Genomic DNA, 20,422 nt, shown 5'->3' with positions numbered 1-20,422 from the left:
ACAATTTCGGCTCCTATTTGAGAGGTTTTAAGTCCAATATAACCCCTAGAGCCACGAAAATTATGCACATTACATTAGCGTGTTTGTATCACATTAAAAAACAACGGCGTCTCCTCCTGCTCCTCAGCGCAGGCTTCCCTCGCTGGTTTCATTTATAAATTAATTTTTATTAAATACGATGTATTACACTAATTTTCATAAAAAATACGCTGGATTTTTCGGAAAATACATTATTTTCCACAAGGCTTTCCCAAAACTTATTTACTTAATTCATTGCACTTATTTTCTTTACAAAAATGGTCAGTCTTTCTTAGAGGAACGGTCGGAAAGATTTTGGCTTATATAAGTTCCAAAGTTCTTTTTAAGAAGAAATTAGAAAAACTGAAATACCGCTTTTCATGAGATAATTTCTGAGTGTTGCTTCTGATTAACGTCAATTCTTCCATGCTGAAAATTTGGTAATGCAACTTCTGAGCACCTTCAAACTTAATATGTTTGTGTATTTTAGGATATTGGTCTCTTTGAACTTTTGAAAGGTCTGAACAAGATATGGGCTGCGTATAAGCAATTTTACCATTGCCATTGAAGGAATTTCAATATTAGTGAATTTCTTGTGAATTCCTCTTCTGATTACCTTCAAAGCTTCAGTTCTATACTGAACTGCATCATTCATTTATGCCGCACTCTCCACAATTTTAGCTGCCTGTTGATGCACAGGGGACTGGGATTATGAGATATGGGGATGCCACACACACACACACCACAAACAGGTGAACACACACACACACACACAGGAGGCCAAGAGAGGAATATGAAGAGAGCAACAGAGCAATAGCGGGCACACTTGCTGAGGTGGCAAGAAGAGCTCACTCGAGCAGAGCAAAGTTGCTGGTTATGGGTGATTTCAACCACAGGGAGATTGACTGGGAAAACCTGGAGCCACATGAGAATCCCGAAACATGGAGAGCCAAGATGTTGGATGTGGTGCTGGAAAATCTCATGCACCAACATGTTAAGGACACTACCAGAGTGAGAGAGGAGGACGAACCAGAAAGATTGGACCTTGTGTACACCCTGGTCAGTTCAGACATTGAGGACATCACATATGACAGCCCCCTAGGAGCTAGTGACCACGTGGTTCTGTGCTTTGAATACATAGTAGAGTTGCAAGTGGAGAGAGTAACAGGAGTTGAATGGGAAAAGCCAGACTATAAAAGAAGGGACTACATAGGTTTGAGGAATTTCCTGCAGGAGGTTCTGTGGGACAGAGAACTGTTAGGAAAGCCAGTAAATGAAATGATGGAATATGTAACAACAAAATGCAAGGAGCCAGTGGAAAGGTTTATTCCCAAGGGCAACAGAAACAATGGGAAGACCAGAACGAGCCCCTGGTTTACCCGAAGGTGTAAGGAGGCAAAAACTGAGTGCAACAGAGAATGGAAAAAGTACAGAAGGCATAGAACACATGAAAATAGGGAGATTAGTCACAGAGCCAGAAACGAGTATGCACAGGTAAGGAGGGAGGCCCAGCGACAGTATGAAAATAACATAGCATCGAAAGTCGAGACTGACCCGAAACTGTTGTATAGCCACATCAGGAGGAAGACAACATTCAAAGACCAGGTGATCAGACTGAGGACAGAAGGTGGAGAACTCACAAGAAATGATCAAGAGGTATGTGAGGAGCTAAACAGGAGATTTAAGGAAGTTTTTACAGTAGAGACAGGAAGGGCTCTGGGAAGACAGCACAGAAGGGAACATCAACAGGGAATATACCAACAAGTGTTGGATGACATACGAACAACCGAGGAGGAGGTGCAGAAGCTGCAAAGTGACCTTGATACCTCAAAGGCGATGGGACCGGACAACATCTCCCCATGGGTCCTTAGAGAAGGAGCAGAGATGCTGTGTGTGCTCCTAACCACAATCTTCAACACATCCCTTGAAACTGGGCAACTACCTGAGATATGGAAGACGGCAAATGTAGTCCCCATATTTAAGAAAGGAGACAGAAACGAGGCACTAAACTACAGACCTGTGTCTCTGACGTGTATAGTATGCAAAGTCACGGAGAAGATTATCAGGAGGAGAGTGGTGGAACACCTGGAACGGAACAAGATTATAAATGAAAACCAGCTTGGATTCATGGAAGGCAAATCCTGTGTCACAAACCTTCTGGAGTTTTATGACAAGGTAACAGAAGTAAGACACGAGAGAGAAGGGTGGGTCGATTGCATTTTCCTGGACTACAGGAAGGCCTTTGACACAGTTCTTCACAAGAGATTAGTGCAGAAGCTGGAGGATCAGGCACATATAACAGGGAGGGCACTGCAATGGATCAGGGAATACCTGACAGGGAGGCAACAATGAGTCATGGTACGAGAAGAGGTATCACAGTGGGTGCCTGTGACGAGCGGGGTCCCACAAGGGTCAGTTCTAGGACCAGTGCTATTTTTGATGTATGTGAATGACATGATGGAAGGGATAGACTCTGAAGTGTCCCTATTCGCAGATGATATGAAGTTGATGAGAAGAATTAAATCGGATGAGGATGAAGCAGGACTGCAAAGAGACCTGGACAGGCTGGACACGTGGTCCAGAAACTGGCTTCTCGAATTCAACCCTGCCAAATGCAGTCATGAAGATTGGGGAAGGGCAAAGAAGACTGCAGACAGAGTATAGGCTAGGTGGACAAAGACTACAGACCTCACTCAGGGAGAAAGATCTTGGGGTGACCATAACACCGAGCACGTCACAGGAGGCACACATCAACCAGATAACTGCTGCAGCTTACGGGCGCTTGGCAAACCTGAGAATAGCGTTCCGATACCTTAATAAGGAATCGTTCAAGCCACTGTACACTGTGTACGTTAGGTCCATACTGGAGTACGCAGCACCAGTCTGGAAGCCACAAGGGGTCACAATTGGAAGCTGAAGACTCAGATGAGTCACAGGGATGTTAGGAAGCATTTCTTTAGTCATAGAGTCGTCACGAAGTGGAATAGCCTAGCAAGTGAAGTAGTGGAGGCAGGAACCATACATAGTTTTAAGAGGTATGACAAAGCTCAGGAAGCAGAGAGAGAGAGAGGACCTAGTAGCGATCAGTGAAGAGGCGGGGCCAGGAGCTGAGTCTCGACCCCTGCAACCACAATTAGGTGAGTACACACACACACACACACACACACACACACTGTGCCTTCACTACATATTAATCACTCTACATTCCGCAGCATAAAATTACGTATACAAATTTATTAGTGCCTATTTATATAATTATACACAACGTAGGTCCAAGATTAGTTTTATATAATCGTCTTATTATAATAGTTGTTATGTTATTTAATGTTATCCTCCCCCCAAGCATCGAACATTCTGAATAATCAAATAATTACATTTACTAAAGGAAATGTCAACGTTTCCTCTCCCCTTCTGGATGCTGTTCCCAGGATACATTATTACGTAGAGTAACAATGAGGTTAATCACCAGTAGGGGTGTAGCTTGTGTGAATAATATTAATTAATAATTTTTATTATCACTTTCATATTTCTGTTCGTTTAGATTTACACCGCTTCTTTATAATGATGATAATAATAGCAATAATAATAATAATAATAATAATAATAATAATAATAATAATAATAATAATAATAATAATAATAATAATAATAATAATAATTATAATAATAATAATAATAATAATAATAATAATAATAATAATAATAATAATAATAATAATAATGATATTATTATTATTATTATTATTATTATTATTATTATTATTATTATTATTATTATTAGTAGTAGTAGTAGTAGTAGTAGTAGTAGTAGTAGTAGTAGTAGTAGTAGTAGTAGTAGTAAATAACAAAAAAAGGCACAATACCATGACTGGAACGATACACAAATAACCCGCACATAAAAGAGAGAAGCTTACGACGACGTTTCGGTCCGACGTTGTCCATTGACAAAGTCACACAGTGTGACTTTGTCAATGGTCCAAGTCGGACCGAAACGTCGTCGTAAGCTTCTCTCTTTTATGTGCGGGTTATTTGTGTATAGTAGTAGTAGTAGTAGTAGTAGTAGCAGTAGTAGTAGTAGTATCACAGACGTGAGTGATCGTGGTCCCAGGACCACACTATTTCCAATTAACATGTCCTAAGTGCTTGCATTCTGTATCCTTTACCTTCTTGTCAACGAAAAGTTTTAGGCCAGCTAGTAGAAACGTTATCAAGTTACTGCTTTATAATCATGGAGAAGACAAAAACAAGATGAGATTGGGTTTATGCCTGACTCTATAATAATGCAATATGGAAAACATAATATCACTGATTCGCTATATTTCGCGACAATTAAGTGCTACGCTAGATATCTGTAATTTCAGTTTTCATTTCAGCTATATCCTATTTTCATTATTCTATATTTGTGTAAGAAATTTTTGTAGATTCTCGTTTACATAAACTGGCATTGGGATGTGTCCCAGGAAATATACCTTGTTGGGGAGTCTTGTTAGGCGGCTAGCATGGACCAGTGGTTGTGTACACTGGCTTGCCACATTAAGGACTCGCCTGGCTTGGGTTAGGGCCCTACCCTTTCTTTACCTTGTTTGCAATCGTGTTATTTCGATTTTTTGAGCCATGTAGGTTTTCTAATCTCCTTTATTCGTCTGCAAATAATTTTCATTTGAGCTAGAATTTTGATAACAACTCACTCATTCCGTATTGGAGATAAGAATCAGCCAATATGAACGAGCATAATAATACTTGTCGTCTTGAAACATATTTCTCTCTGTTAGATCTGGGCAGAGAAAATACGAACGTACACCTAGTTGTCTCCGGAGGTACCCATCCACTCTCCCCTAGGAATATATCCACAGCCACCCTACCTACCTGGGGAGTGTTCCCTGAGTCAGTTTGATCCCTGACTAAGCCACCCTGTGGATCAGTGCCTAATCAACCAGGCTGTAACTGCTGGCCGCGGGCAGTCAAACGTATAAACCGCAACCAGGCTGTTCAGGAAGTGACTTTAGAAACCTGTCCGATTTCCTCTTGAAGAGGGCTATGGGTCTTTGGTAATCCTCCTTATGTACGAAGGAAGCTGTTGAATAGTCTTGGATCCCTTACACTCATTATGCAGTCTCTCAATGTACGTATGATACCCTTGCTTTTCAATAGGAGTCCTAATCATTTGTTTTCGTTTGGAAAAATGACATGATATTTAACGAGGTTTTTTTTCCTGTTAGTAAATTGGAGTTCATTAGATTACTTGATCATTTACGAACTCCATCATTATAAGGTTTAGCAACTGTATTAAAAATGATTGTTGTTTAGTCATTGAGAAGCAAGCACATTCATCATTGAAATCACAATTCAGTGTCGTTTACACGTCCAACGAATTCAGAAATAAAACCAAATAAATTTTGAGTTTTATGAAGCTGAATGACGTAGCTAGCCTACGTGAATTAAAACGAAGATTTTGTTAGGATTTTTAACCCGGAGGGGTAGTAACACAGGAAAATCCAGTAAAGCTAAACTCGCTGGAACCCCTTTTACCTTGACGCTGGATCATCTTATCACGGTGATGGTGTATGAGGTGAGGGCCGAGGGGGCAGATCTCTTCTCTGGAAGGGTTGCCACTCTCACAGAGAAGAGCTTGCCTGATTATGAAGAATCTCAGCATTAATAGTGAGGCTGTTTCCCCTATCGTCGAAATTTTCTCACGCTTCTGGCAGAAGATATTGAACGTTTTATTGACCCGGATTGTCGAAAGAGGAAAAGTGGAATTTGAATAGTCTTTGTTTTTTACGTTGGGATCATGATTCATGTAATGTGAGTGCAATTGGTCACGGCACCTTTGATGTACCTTTGAAGAGTTTCGAGAGTTTATCTATTCTCTGAGCCAGACCATGGGCCAAGCTCGTCTGGTCAACCAGGCTGTTGCTGCTGGAGGCCCGCTGCCCCACATATTCATCATAGCCTGGTTGATCTGACCCAGTAGCAAAGCTGGTGTTGATACTCTGGCACCCCATGTTATCGTACATCTAGCAACGCAAACATTATCATATATCTGGCAACCAATCTGCTATCATACATCTGGCAGCCCCCCAAACATTATTACACATCTGGCAACCAATCCATTATCATACATCTATTGCATTATATCAGAAACGGAATGTTTTTAAAGCGCTGAATGTCCAAAAAGGTCTTGTGCTTTGTTAATACAATTTGAAGTATAACAACCATTAAAGACCTTAATACACTTAGGTACCCTCTTACTGCTAGGTGAACAGGTACAGCAGGTCAAGGGAAATATCCCTAATGTTTCCTATCGTCAGGGGACCGAAGCTTGACGCTCCAGTGTGTTAGCTGAGGCAGTAACCAGGTAAGCCACAAGCACCTCTGAAACTGCAGTTTCAGCAGTGACACCATTGGTAGAGTTCAGCTTTGAAGCAAATTAAAACTTTCTCTTGACTTTCTGAAGGTCAAAAAAATCGCAGATCTTCTCCATCCTATCAACTGAAAAGGAATTTTTGTAAAATATTTAGAGAAAACCAAAATTTAACAGAAAACTTATTGATCATTTGCTCAAAAATCAAGTGGGATTCCACTGAACTATGAATCAGTAAAAAAAATGAAGTACTAATTATTATTCATACCTCGGCTTTATCGAAATGCTTAAAGTTTCCTTTGCTTATCCTAGCAATTTATCCTTCGCATTCCACTATATATATATATATATATATATATATATATATATATATATATATATATATATATATATATATATATATATATATATATATATACATATATATATACAGTATATATATATATATATATATATATATATATATATATATATATATATATATATATATATATATATATATATATATATATGTTTGTGTGTGTGTGTGTATGTATGTTTGTGCGTATGTATTTATTAAAGATATATAACATATATTTTTATTATACAGATATATCTATATTCTATTTTGTGTGACAGAAGGAAATAAAATTTTATCTATCCAGGGTCAGCATTTTTTTCTTTGATGTTACCATAACACTTGAAAAATTAAGAGGCTAGAATGTTATACAAAATAATATTATGTCGTAAATTTTATATTCAATAAACCCCAAAAAATGCAGCAGAAGCAAAATCCTAATGACATTAATATTACATAGATAGAATATAACAGAAAGTTCAAAGTCAATTCGTACTCTATTCGTGACAGAGAATAAAAATATTACATAATATGAAAATAAAACATACGGCATATTTGGCAGTCTCATAGAATATGATTACTGGTTGTAACAGACGGGTCCTGCAGTAGTGAGTTGTCAGAATGTCACTCACAGACAGTGAGGAGTCTCTCCGCCTCACCTCTCGTGAGTGACACGCCAAGGTGACACCTCTTTATTACACGCCAATAATAAATTAGTCGAATATACGACTTGCAGGATGTTATTATCCAGGATTTCGAGGCATCAGAAAGCAGTAACTTACAATTCTTTCGCTGATCTTAGGAATAAGGTGGAAAATTTATTACAATGTTCGTAAGCTTGGAGCTTCGCGCGAGGTCACAACTCTTTATAGATAAAGTAATTATTAACGGCAACACAACATATTTTTATATTTTTCTCGTCATTCAAGAATGTCTATTACTGTTTCCATGAAACATAAACTAACCTTATTTATATCCTACATATTCTTATTTTTTGAATGCCAAAACATTCTTCACAAGGGAGAGACTAGCTGCTACTGTCAATGCTGCATAAACCTTAAGTATATTTTCGGAGCGGCTGGCGCAGAACAGCCTTGACACGAACTACGGGCTGCTGGGAGGGCCAACACACCAGAAATTTGGATGGCGAATGTACGCTGACTGTGAGATTTCTGCTTGCCTGTTCGAGTTCGGTGACCCGAGACGGCACCAGCGCCAGGTATATAGTGGCACTCTCACTTTCTCTAACACCAGTCGCTCACCACCCGTCAAACGCAGCCATGAGGAGCCTGGTGAGTACAACACCAACACATACAAACAAATCTCTGTGATTAAATATCAAAGATTTCATAGTCAATAATATCATTTGATTACTTAAGGAGTACTTAAATAATAAGTTTTCACAAACAGTTCTTAAGTTTGTTTTGCTTCTTGTTTTAGTCTGAAACTGAAGAAAGTAACTATATCTAAATTGGTATATACAGAAATGAGACAAATTTCAGATCATAGGAAAAGTCTTTTATATAACATGTGTCTACATGTGGTATGCATTTACATGCGGCAAGATTTTACATATGGTTAGTCGGTCAAAATAGCAAAAATGCTTCTATATTGGTGCATGAACTTTCGTAAATACTCAAAAAAATAATATATTCTTTAAAACACCATTCACTTAGAACATCAGTAAATGTAGAAGTCTAAAAAAATATCTTTACCGACATAGACTCGCTCCTACGTACTCATGCTATTACTCACAATAACTTGCACTCATATACGCTCACTCCTACTCACACACACTCACCCTACTTATATAAATGCACTTTCACTCACACACACCGTTATAAACATGCACTTATCATTAATCACATTATTTCATCCACTAACCATTTCTCACATACTAAACTAATAAATTCACTCCTAATATATAATCCTAATCACGTACACTAATTCACGTTCACTCATCCAAATTCTCGTTCACCCAAGATTAACTGTATATACCCACTACTACTCACGAGTGCTCCTCTTAACATGTATTCCTACCCAAACTTTCTCTCTACTTGGTGTTATTAAGCATCTTCTACATATACTCATGTAGACTTGCATGCACTGGAAGCGCACAGCTACGTAAGGATACGTATGGATTGGCACACTTTGAACACGCTCATGTACACACACTTACACGTACACACGCAACGCGTGTCATGCCAATCAGGTGTAGGGGTGAGAGGGCGTTGACATGAAGCGCTTGTAACACACTCTGTGAAAGACAAGCCAGAAGGTCATGTGCTATTGGCATTCTCCCCTTTCAAAACCTGTCACATCTTACATTATAATATCGAGCCTTCCAAGATGTTGTCATAGATTACAAGATATGACAACTTCAGTCCACTACAGCTTGAGAAAATGTCTAAATATGCTGTATCTTCACCCCATAAACAATGTACACACTCGGAAATAGTACCGTTGTTGTTAAATTTTGTTAATTTGCGACTAACAAAGGAACATGAGGATAGCACTTTATTTTTTTTTTTTCAGGTAAAGACATTTGAAAATGTATTTTTCTAAGAAAAATAGCTTGAATGATACTTCAAATAACAGAGATCTAAAAATGCGCGATAATAGTTAAAAAGAGAAATAATAAAAATAAAATTATAGTAACAACAATGAAACGGGAAAAAACATGATAGGGACACAGCAGAAAGGTTTTCATTGGGACCACGTTTCGCTCATGATAATGTGAAACATTATTCCACAAACTTGAGAACTCTTTTTCAAGAGCTTAAGATTTTCTTTTGCAGTTAAAAAAAATGAAAAACAAAAAAAAAACTTTCCTTTACAGGAATAAATTTTTCCCAGTGAAGTCTTGTTGCCTTTCTCTCTTGAATCCCGTCGCCAGTAATCCATAACACAAACATTTATCCCCTTTATCCACGATGTCCTCCCCAGGTTGTCTTACTCCTGGCTGTTGCTGCGGCTTCCCAAGACCAGACGCAGAGCTCGCCAGAGGAAACCCAGCATCAGAAGAGAGAAGCCAAGCCTTCCCCGGGTGGTCACGGCGGTGTACACATAGTCGACCACGTCGTCACCCATGGACACGTCGGTGACCACGGGCACGGGCACTCCATTGGTCACGGCCTTGGCCACGTCCTCTCTGGTCATGGCTTAGGATATGGACACGGCATTGGTCACGGAATTAGTGTTGGACACGGTATTGGTCACGGAATTGGTGTTGGACACGGTATTGGTCACGGAATTGGTGTTGGACACGGTATTGGTCACGGAATTGGTGTTGGACACGGCATTGGTCATGGAGCAGGCTACGGCCATGGCCATGGAGGCCATAAATACGTCTCGGAATATGGCTTCACCGCTGGACATGGCCTTCATGGACACGGTCATGGACATGGTCTTTATGGATACGGTCATGGCGGTGGATTCGGTCATGGCGGTGGATTCGGTCTTGGTGGTGGATACGGTCATGGTGGTGGATACGGTCATGGCGGTGGATTCGGTCATGGCGGTGGATTCGGTCATGGCGGTGGATTCGGTCACGGACATGGACATGGACATGGGCACGGGCTAGGACACATCGTGGGATATAGCGTGTCCTACGAACCATACGGCGCCAACTCCTACCTACCCGTCCACGGAATCGTGAAACGCGAGGCCGGAGCTGAGGCGAATCCAGCACCAGTTCCCGAAGCCAAAGCCACACCCAAATCGCAGTTCGGCTACGGACACGGAGATGGACATGGTCATGGAATTCTCGTTGGACACGGTATAGGTGTTGGACACGGCGTAGGTCATTCAGTAGGACACGGTGTAGGCCATGGAGTTGGACACGGTGTGGGCCATGTCGTAGATAAAGGTGTAGGTAAAGCAGTAGGCCATGCAGTGAGTCATGCAGTGGGCAAGGCAGTAGGCCATGGCGTGGGTCATGGGGTAGGTCATGCAGTAGGCCATGGGGTGGGGCATGCAGTAGTAGGTCATGACGTGGGCCATGGTGTGGGTCACGTAGTTGGCCATGGCATAGGTCATGGGGGAGGTCATGCAGTAGGCCATGGAGTGGGTCATGTTGTAGGCCATGGCGTGGGTCATGCAATAGGTCATGGTGTAGGGGATTACGGTCATCATGGTGCCATTCACGATATTGGCCTTGGGGTTGCTCACGGCTATGGCCATCATGGTGTGGGTCTGGGAATTGGTCATGCAGGGGGTCACGGTGTGGGTCATCTAGTAGGCCACGGTTTGAGCCATGTTGCAGGATATGGTCATGGTGTGGGTCTTGGCCACGGTCACCATGGTCTGGGCCACAGTGTGGGTCAAGTTGTGAGTCATGGTGTGGGTTATGGCCATGGTCACCATGGTGTGGGTCATGTAGTGGGTCACGGTGTGGGTCATGGCCTCGGCCACCATGGCACGGGTTATGTAGGAGGTCATGGTGTGGGTCACGGTCATGGCGTGGGTCACGTAGGGGGTCATGGCGTGGGTCACGGTCATGGCGTGAGTCATGGTGTAGGTCATGGTCATGGCGTGGGTCATGTAGGGGGTCATGGCGTGGGTCACGATGGTAAACACGATGCTCCCGTTGTGGACCACAGTATACACATCTTTGCCGAGGAGGAGAAGCATGGCGCTGCTCATGATTCTCACAGGTTAGGCCATGGCCTAAGCCATGGGATTGGCCATGGAATTGGCCACGGGATAGGCCATGGGCTAGGTCACGGACTAGGCCATGGGATAGGTCAAAGCTACTACTATAACCCGTATGCATACAGCCCATATACGTCTGGTTATCACAGATAGACGTCTACTTTGACGTCGTGTGATAGCGCTACATGCAGCGTTCTCAAAGCGACGAATTCTGATATGATGTTCCCTTTGTATATAACTAATATATAATATAACATTTATGCAAGAACATTTGACTGTTTTACTTTTCCCTGCTGGGCACCTCATTCGTGCCATGAGGAAGGTTTCTAGTGTTAGAGAATCTGTTTCCAATGTGCATCATCCGGACAAATTCCGTGATGCTCACCACATACCTGAGTCATCCCTCTCATTCAAGAACTACTGGTTTGTATGTATGTCTTAAGGTTTTGGGAAAAATGCATTTAGAGAGGGAGATCATATTTTACAGACTCTGTAGCTAGAAACTAAGTCATTAATTTTTGCAAAATGTAAGTTCCTAATCAGTCCTTATTATTTTTCTGAAGTCCTTAATTCCCAAGGCATGAAAAGGGCGATCAACGTAGTTTTTGTCTCATCACAACACCACACTTTTGTTCACTTGATAGTAGTAATAAAGAAATTACGCTGTAACCATTTTGGAGGAAAGTCATAAGGGAAAATGGCTTTCACTACATTGGTGACAGGAGTGGAATAATTTTTATCTCGATACAGCGTGACACTAATGTTAAATTCATAGAAGTTTGTTCCAAAAATTTCCTTTGTTTCGCAACATTTTTTTTAATTAAATACGCATCTAAATTTAGTAGCATGAAAATTAAGGGGGCACACCTTTCTCTAACATTTTACTTAAATAACTCAATCCTTCAGAAGAGGATCAAGAGTTTATCAGCATCCTTTAGAGACCATAGAGCAGCGGTTCCCAACCTGTGGTCCGCGGACCCCTTGGGGTCCACAAAGGTAGTACTGAGGATTCGTGAGCTAAGTTCAAAATTTTTAGAGGCTGCGGTGTAAAATGTATAATTACTCACGATAAACAGATAAAGATAAACTTTTAAAACTTCAAAGCCGTTTCCAGGAATTGTCTATTGTTTTAGATTTTTTTTTTTAGAGTGATGGCCTTATTTTATGGACTGCCGAATCTAGCCTGCGAATCTTCCATCGAACAATGGTCAAGTTTTATTCCCTGCAATTTATCAGACTTTTGGATGCATGTGAAAACTGAGTACCTAGAACCGGCATCATAAGCAATGAGATATTTAAGGCCATTCCCTACTACGTACTTATGTGAGCAGGTTGTCCCCTAGTTGGTTAATATAAAATCAAAATACGGAAACGGGATGAATGTGGAACCTGATCTACACTTAAAACTGTCCAGTATTGAATCTGAAATTCGGAACATAGTGTCAATAAAGCATCAACCATCTCATTAAACAAGTAAGCTTTCTAACACTGCCATATATTTAACTGCATACTCAGTTACGTATGTCTTACAAGTGAGAGATGAAACTGAAAAAACGGTTTGTTATTAGTTAATAGAATCGGTTTGTTGAGGAGACAGACCTTTCAAAATCCTGGGGTCCAATGGAAAATTAATTTAAATAAAAGGGGTTTTTGGTGGTGAAAAGGTTGGGAACCACTGATCTAGAGGTTCTACTCAATTTAACCAAGGAACATAGCACGTGCATTTTAATATTTTTAAAACACACCGTCGCTGTAGAGGTATCTTGTTTCAGAACTCATTATTGTAGCCATTTGTTCTAGTGGTGAGAACAGGTGGTTCCCATTTTACTTGCTCCAAGTGGCATTTTTCATTAGCAGGCTCTCCGCCGCGGAGTCCTTACTGAAAACCATCTGTATGTTGAGAGCTTTAATTACCCTCGCAGTCTTTGCAGTATACACTCATCATATTCTTCCGAACTTGTGCGGTAATGCTCAGTTTACCTGTTCGGATCCTCTTTTCGACAATGGTCTTACAATATCTTGAATTGGCAGCAAAATGAGTCTTTGTGTAGCCATCCAAAAATCTCTGGGTAATGTTTTTTTAATATTTAATTCCTAGCGATAACATCTGCTTTTAATGATGTATTTTTACGTGTTGATGAGACGACAGGCAATGTTAGGTTTTGCTATAAACTTCGTTTACAATGAATAAACTTAAAAGTGAAAGACACACAGCTCCATAATATAATCGTTTTATATTCTAAATCTTGAGTTTTTATGTTTCTGTGCACCATTGCCAATGTCATTTGCATATACATTAAACATCGGCTCATGTGAATTGTTTTTGCATCTTTTACCTTCATTTCAGAAACCTTTTATGCATAACATTGCCAAAATCATTCTTTTAGATGTACGTAAACAACCCATCATACTAATACCTATGTCACTTTTCTCCATAGGGTTTGCAGCATAGTTTTAAGATACATTAGGTTAGGTTAAGCTAGGCTACAATAGAAAAAAAAGACGATAAAAACGTCTCTGGCGTTAACAGAAAAAGGCCATCCAATGTTCGCGGCTGATGTAAGACAGTAATGTTTCAGCTGCTCAAGGCGTTGTGAACAGCCACCCATTTGACTGTCTCTACAAAAGTGCCATGATACTTGTAGTTCAGTGGACGAGCTGTCGTACGATACCCACGCTCATACAATTCAAATTCAAACTTATGTTCTTTTTCTTTTTAGTAATTACCATTCCATTGATGATAATTACCATTCCTCGGAGATCTGTTGCTGCATGGAGAGGATTCTTACTCACTTTGTAAGGGAAATATGGAAGAAAAAATTTTTTTTTTTTATTAACACATCAACGGCCGATTCCCACCAAGGCAGGGTGGCCCGAAATTATGGCGTCCTTCACCATCTGGAAAATGCCGATTCCCACCAAGGCAGGGTGGCCCGAAAAAGAAAAACTTTCACCATCATTCACTCCATCACTGTCTTGCCAGAAGGGTGCTTTACACTACAGTTATAAAACTGCAACATTAACACCCCTCCTTCAGAGTGCAGACACTGTACTTCCCATCTCCAGGACTCAAGTCCGGCCTGCCGGTTTCCCTGAATCTCTTCATAAATGTTACTTTGCTCACACTCCAACAGCATGTCAAGTATTAAAAACCATTTGTCTCCATTCACTTATATCAAATATGCTCACGCACGCTTGCTGGAAGTCCAAGCCCCTCACACACAAAACCTCCTTCCAACCCTTCCTAGGCCGCCCCCTACCCCGTCTTCCCTCCACTAAAGATTTATACACTCGAAGTCATTCTGTTTTGTTCCATTCTCTCTACATGTCCGAACCACCTCAACAACCCCTCGTCAGCCCTCTGGATAATAGTTTTGGTAATCCCACACCTTCTCCTAATTTCCAAACTACAAATTCTCTACATTATATTCACACCACACATTGCCCTCAGACATGACATCTCCACTGCCTCCAGCCTTCTCCTCGTTGCAACATTCATCACCCATGCTTTACACCCATACAAGAGTGTTGGTACAACTATACTCTCATACATTCCCCTCTTTGCTTCCACGGACAAAGTTCTTTATCTCCACAGACTCCTAAGTGCACCACTCACCCTTTTCCCCTCATCAATTCTGTGATTCACCACATCCTTCACAGACCCATCTGCTGACACGTCCACTCCTAAATATCTGAATACATTCACCTCCTCCATACTCTCTCCCTCCAATCTGGTATCCAGTCTTTCATCACCTAATCTTTTTATCCTCATAACCTTACTCTTTCCTATATACACTTTTAACTTTCTTCTTTTACATACCCTACCAAATTCATCCACCAACCTCTGCAACTTCTCTTCAGAATCTCCCAATAGCACTGCATCATCAGCAAAGAGCAACTGTGACAACTCCCACTTTGTGTTTGATTCTTTATCTTTTAATTCCACACCTCTTGCCAAGACCCTAGCATTCACTTCCCTTACAACCCCATCTATAAATATATTGAACAACCACGGTGACATCACACATTCTTGTCTAAGGCCTACTTTTACTGGGAAATAATATCTCTCTCTCCTACATACTCTAACCTGAGCCTCACTATCCTCATAAAAACTCTTCACTGCTTTCAGTAATAACTTACCTCCTATACCATACACCTGAAACATCTGCCACATTGCCCCCCTATCCACCCTGTCATATGCATTTTCTAAATCCATAAATGGCACAAAAACCTCTTTACCCTTATCTAAATACTGTTCACTTATATGTTTCACTGTAAACACCTGGTCCACACACCCCCTACCTTTCCTAAAGCTTCCTTGTTCATCTGCTATCCTACTCTCTGTCTTACTCTTAATTCTTTCAATAATAACTCTACCATACACTTTACCAGGTGTACTCAATAGACCTATTTCCCTATAATTTTTGTACTCTTTTATCCCCTTTGCCTTTATACCCTCTTCCATACATTTATTAAATAATAGCACCAACCATTCCAAAACTATATCCCCTCCTGCTTTTAACATTTCTATCTTTATCCCATCAATCCCAGCTGCCTTACCCTCTTTCATTCTACCCATTGCCTCACGAACTTCCCCCACACTCACAACTGGCTCTTCCTCACTCCTACTAGATGTTATTCCTCCTTGCCCTATACACAAAATCACAGCTTCCCTATCTTCATCAACACTTAATAATTCCTCAAAATATTCCCTCCATCTTCCCGATATCTCTAACTCTTCATTTAATAACTCTCCTCTCCTATTTTTAACTGTCAAATCCATTTGTTCCCTAGGTTTCCTCAACTTATTAATCTCATTCCAAAACTTTTTCTTATTTTCAACAAAATTTGTTGATAACATCTCACCCACTCTCTCATTTGCTCTCTTTTTACATTGCTTCACCACTCTCTTAATCTCTCTTTTTCTCTCCGTATACTCTTCCCTCCTTGTATCACTTCTACTTTGTAAAAACCTCTCATATGCTAACTTTTTCTCCCTTACTACTCTCTTTACATCATTCCACCAATTGCTCTTCTTCCCTCCCACACCCACTTTCCTGTAACCACAAACTTCTGCTGAACACTCTAACACTACATTCTTAAACCTACCCCATACATCTTTGACCCCATTGCCTATACTACTCTCACTAGCCCATCTATCCTCCAATAGTTGTTTATATCTTACCCTAATTGCCTCCTCTTTTAGTTTATACACCTTCACCTCTCTCTTACTTACTGCTTCTATTTTCCTTGTATCCCATCTACCTTTTACTCTCACTGTAGTTACAACTAGAAAATGATCTGATATATCTGTTGCCACTCTATAAACATGTACATCCTTAAGTCTACTCGACAGTCTTTTATCTACCAATAGTCCAACAAACTACTGTCATTAAGCCCTACATCATATCTTGTATACTTATTTATCCTCTTTTTCTTAAAATACGTATTACTTATAACTAAACCCCCTTTCTATACAAAGTTCAATCAAAGGGCTCCCATTATCATTTACACCTGGCACCCCAAACTTACCTACCACACCCTCTCTAAATTTAGGTCCCCTACCACAATTACTCTCTCACTTGGTTCAAAGGTTCCTATACATTTGCTTAACATCTCCCAAAATCTCTCTCTCTCCTCCACACTCCTCTCTTCTCCAGGTGCATACACGCTTATTATGACCCACTTTTCACATCCTACCCTTATTTTAATCCACATAATCCTTGAATTTACACATTTATATTCTCTCTTCTCCTTCCATAACTGGTCCTTCAACATTATTGCTACCCCTTCCTTAGCTCTAACTCTCTCAGCTACTCCTGACTTAATCCCAATTATTTCTCCTCACTCAAACTCGTCTACCCCCTTCAGCTTTGTTTCGCTTAGGGCCAGGACATCCAACTTCTTTTCATTCATAACATCAGCAATCATCTCTTTCTTATCATCCGCACTGCATCCATGCACATTCAAGCATCCCAGTTTTATAAAGTTTTTCTTCTTCTGATTTTTAGTAAATGTGTACAAGAGAAGGGGTTACTAGCCCATTGCTCCCGGCATTTTAGTCGCCTCATACGACACGCATGGCTTATGGAGGAAAGATTCTTTTCCACTTCCCCATGGACAATAGACTCTTTGAGGACCTTTAAAGCACACTTGCCCCATGCTCCAAGGGTCTCCGTCTCTATTGCGATGAAGTTATAGCAAGGGGGAAAATCTTCGTATTTGCGGGTCTTCTGGGTCTACCTGTGGCTGGCAGCTCCACACCTCTTCAGCTACGGTGTATGGCAAGCAGGTGTTTGCCAATGTGGTGGCACAGGTGTAGTACCATACTTCCAGGGTAGCATAGTGGTTCCATCAGGACGCTTTTGACTTCTGTCAGACCTTTGCACTTGGGGTTCCCTTTGGGCTGGGCAACGGTCTGTAGCGAAGCCTCTCTTTATAATGTCATTGATCTCCTCATGTCTGGCATATTTCCCTTCTGATGTGTGACACACGAGACCATGAAGTTCGAATTGATCAGCCGTTGCCCAGCAGCAAATACACCTATGTTCGTTGAGGATGGGGGCGGCTAGGCGAAGAGCAACACCAGTCCGAATGGCCTGTGGGTCGAGTCGAGTGCCCAGGGAGGAACTGGGAACAGCTAGAAGGAATGTGGTGCCTTCACCGCTAAGAGACGAGCTTAGTCTTTTCCTGAAGCGTTGGTGAGCATTGTGTTGGCGAATTTTTCCATAATCGGTTTGTCCCAGTGGAACTGTGCTCTCTCTCTCACACACACACGCACACACACACACACACACACACACACACACACACACACACACACACACACACACACACACACACACACACACATTTGTGAACGACATGACGGAAGAAATAGACTCTGAGGTGTCCCTGTTTGCAGATGACGTGAAGTTGATGAGAAGAATTCACTCGATCGAAGACCAGGCAGAACTACAAAGGGATCTGGACAGGCTGCAGACCTGGTCCAGCAATTGGCTCCTGGAGTTCAATCCCACCAAGTGCAAAGTCATGAAGATTGGGGAAGGGCAAAGAAGGCCGCAGACGGAGTACAGTCTAGGGGGTCAGAGACTACAAACCTCACTCAAGGAAAAAGATCTTGGGGTGAGTATAATACCAGGCACATCTCCTGAAGCGCACATCAACCAAATAACTGCTGCAGCATATGGGCGCCTAGCAAACCTCAGAACAGCATTCCGACATCTTAATAAGGAATCATTCAGGACCCTGTACACCGTGTATGTTAGGCCCATATTGGAGTATGCGGCACCAGTTTGGAACCCACACCTAGCCAAGCACGTGAAGAAACTATAGAAAGTGCAAAGGTTTGCAACAAGACTAGTCCCAGAGCTAAGAGGTATGTCCTACGAGGAGAGGTTAAGGGAAATCAACCGGACGACACTGGAGGACAGGAGAGAAAGGGGGGTCATGATAACGACATACAAAATACTGAAAGGAATTGACAAGGTGGACAAAGACAGGATATTCTAGAGATTGGACACAGTAACAAGGGGACACAGTTGGAAGCTGAAGACACAGATGAATCACAGGGATGTTAGGAAGTATTTCTTCAGCCACAGAGTAGTCAGTAAGTGGAATAGTTTGGGAAGCGATGTAGTGGAGGCAGGATCCATACATAGCTTTAAGCAGAGGTATGATAAAGCTCACGGCTCAGGGAGAGTGACCTAGTAGCGATCAGTGAAGAGGCGGGGCCAGGAGCTCGGACTCGACCCCCGCAACCTCAACTAGGTGAGTACAACTAGGTGAGTACACACACACACACACACACACACATATATATATATATATATATATATATATATATATATATATCTATATATATATATATATATATATATATATATATATAAGTAGTGAAGTTTTCTACAGGGGGGTCCCTTCCGGTTTAGGGCCTTCTACAGGGAGGTCCCTTCCGGTTTAGGCCTTCCACTGGGCGGTCCCTTCCGGTCTAGGACCAGCAGCTGGAGGGTCACCTTTTCACACCTAGGTGTTACTTCCGGTTTTGACCATGACCTCGCCCTCGAGACTACCTCACCCTTGACCCCCCAACCAATACCCCCGCCCACGACCCCCCCCCCTTCGCGACCCCGCCGTCGCGCCGCGCGCCCGCCCCGCGCGCCCGCCCGCGCGCTTCGCGATCCCCCGCCCGCGCGCCCGCCCGCCGCCCGCCCGCACCCGTCGCGACCTCTGCCCGCGCCTTCTGCTGCGCCTTCTGCAGCGTCATCCGGATCGCCCCCGCGCCTCGAATTTTTTTCCGATTTTTTTCGAATTTTTTTTGAATTTCATTTTCTTGTGCTCTCCATCTCCTCGGATCAAATTTTCTCGACAATACCATGACTCCATCTCCTCGGATCAAGTTTTTTGGATCCCCCCTATGGGGTTTTCGAAATTCTCCATCTCCTTGGATCAAGTTTTTGGATTTCCCCCTATGGGGTTTTCAAAATTCTCCAATTCCTCGGATCAAGTTTTTGGAATCCCCCCTCTGGGTATAAGCATTCAAAACAGACTCCTCCTATGGGGGCATGCTTACTACAGGTCTAATGAAGGGTGTTTACTCGGCGGTCAGTGACGTCACGTGTTGACCCAGCACACAGGTTGAATCTTGTCTACCCTTTTAGTTAATAAGGGGACATAGCAGTGACGTCACGCGCACACAGGCTGAATCTTGTCGATCCTTTTAGTTCATTCAAGTTAATAAGGGGACACAGTACATCAGAAAGGCACATTTTTTCGTTAATACCCACAATTTCTTTACAACACAAGTCTAGACATTTTTTTAACTATTTCATCTCAGGTCACTCCCCACGAAGTAACCTCCTCCCCACCCTCCCAAACCCTCACACTCCAACCAACACCTCACAATTTTCACTCATAACCCCCAATTTTTATCGTTTTAACCCTTTTAGTTCATTAAAGTTAATAAGGGGATACAGTGCATCAGAAAGTCACCACATCGCTTACATCCACTTTCGTTAAATTCACTACTCACAATTTTACATATTACGAAG

At 41.8% G+C, this 20,422-nt stretch overlaps 1 protein-coding gene across 1 annotated transcript; it reads left to right on the top strand.

The window, feature by feature from the left end:
- Window positions 1-7,743: 7,743 nt before the first annotated feature.
- LOC128694236 (uncharacterized) lies at window positions 7,744-11,593 on the top strand. The gene is made up of 2 exons (XM_070082091.1): window positions 7,744-8,011; window positions 9,666-11,593. Exons 1-2 carry the CDS (start codon window positions 8,000-8,002, stop codon window positions 11,523-11,525), a joined length of 1,872 nt encoding a protein of 623 aa, XP_069938192.1. The 5' UTR covers window positions 7,744-7,999; the 3' UTR covers window positions 11,526-11,593.
- Window positions 11,594-20,422: the final 8,829 nt, after the last annotated feature.

Source organism: Cherax quadricarinatus, chromosome 6, assembly GCF_038502225.1.
Source record: "Cherax quadricarinatus isolate ZL_2023a chromosome 6, ASM3850222v1, whole genome shotgun sequence".
Taxonomy (NCBI): domain Eukaryota; kingdom Metazoa; phylum Arthropoda; class Malacostraca; order Decapoda; family Parastacidae; genus Cherax; species Cherax quadricarinatus.
Note: the sequence above shows the minus strand (reverse complement) of the source record. Positions and strands in the feature narration are given on the sequence as shown.